A 1,384-nucleotide genomic window follows, 5' to 3' on the forward strand; every position below is an offset into this window, starting at 1 on the left:
CAGCACAACTCTGCCTCCACCCCATTGCATCCGACCACCAACTTTGTTTGTGGGTGCAGTCACCGCGACAAGGATTGACACTATCCCCTCATGCCTTGGGCATGCAGCAGCTGTGTCGCCGGCAGGGGCTGGCCCGCACTGTTGCAAAGATGGGAGCGCACCGGCTTCATGGGGGCCGCTGCCCTAAACACCGCCTGACAGCAAAGTGCAGCTCAAGCTCGAGCTGCTCTCTTCTCGCTTGCTTGTCGCACGTGGTGGGATTTTACAATGGGCTCAATGTGTGTACTGCTTTGCCAAGCACTACTCCAGATGTGTGCGGCTGGCCATCGACCGCGCAAAAGCAGTCCAGCACACCGCATGAACGACATACTCGAGTCTGATGCTACCAAAGGCATGCTTGACAGCAGCCATGCTCAACATATATGCCCTGTAACCTGCTTGATACATCCAAAACGAATCGGCATCCAAATGGATACAAACCATGCACAAGGGCGTCACACGCAAGGTCTGAAGGATAAGGCTTGCAGCAGCTACGGAGGTGACCTCGTCACACAGATTGAGGCGCAGCTGCCACGGCGGCAAAACGCCTGTGGCGCGCGGCCGCCAACCGCCTGCGGTACGCCCAAGCGAGGAAGCCCAGCGGCCGTGACAAGCCCCGCACTATCAAACTCGGGCGGCGGGGACAAGTTGCAGCCCCAAGGCGAAGCGGCCCCTTCACAGCCGCCGCGGCGCCCGCGGGACGCCGCCAGGCCTGTTGCCGCTGTGCCTGCCGCCGCCGCAGCGCCTGCGCCCGCTGCAGCCGCGTGGCGAGCCCCGACGCCGCCGGCAGCCCCGCGCACGCACCCGCCGATCCGCCGCGCCGCCGGCCGCCGCCCGCGCAGCGCCACGCATACTGCGCCGCCCACTGCAGTTCCCCCTGGTGCCGCGCGCTGACCGCGGCGCGGCGCCGCGCGAGCGCGCGGGTGCACGCCAGAAAACGGGAGCTCCACTGCCGCCCCAGCCGCAGTCCCAGCCGCGCAGCCGCGCCGCCCGCCGCGGCGAGCTCTCCCGGTTTCAGGCGCCGCATGCACCGCCAGAGCTGCAGCGACGCGACGTGCATCGTCGGCCCCGCCGGCGCCCACCGCAGCGCCGCGGCGGCCGCGAGCAGCCGCGCCAGGGCGCCGGGGCCTAGGCGCGGGAGCAACGCGCGGGCGGCGCGGCGCAGCGGCGCTGCAGCGCGGAGGGCGTCTGGGGGCGCGTCGAGTGCCGACAGGCTGGAGAGCAGCAGCAGCAACTCATCCGCGCCCCATCCCCGGGGGCCGCGCCGCGCCGCCGCCTCGCTGCCCTGCTCGCTTCCCCTGCCACCGCCCTGCGGTGTGTGTGGATGCGGTGGCACAGCGAACGC

At 69.5% G+C, this 1,384-nt stretch overlaps 1 protein-coding gene across 1 annotated transcript; it reads right to left on the reverse strand.

Moving 5' to 3' along the window:
- Positions 1 to 547: 547 nt before the first annotated feature.
- On the reverse strand, positions 548 to 1,348 carry MNEG_13611 (hypothetical protein; the record flags this gene model as incomplete). Its single annotated transcript, XM_014037917.1, has 1 exon — positions 548 to 1,348. A coding segment is annotated over one exon (801 nt), but the record flags the coding sequence as incomplete, so codon positions are not given.
- Between the last annotated feature and the right edge of the window lie 36 nt (positions 1,349 to 1,384).

This window comes from Monoraphidium neglectum (assembly GCF_000611645.1).
Source record: "Monoraphidium neglectum strain SAG 48.87 unplaced genomic scaffold scaffold03935, whole genome shotgun sequence".
Classification (NCBI taxonomy): Eukaryota; Viridiplantae; Chlorophyta; class Chlorophyceae; order Sphaeropleales; family Selenastraceae; genus Monoraphidium; species Monoraphidium neglectum.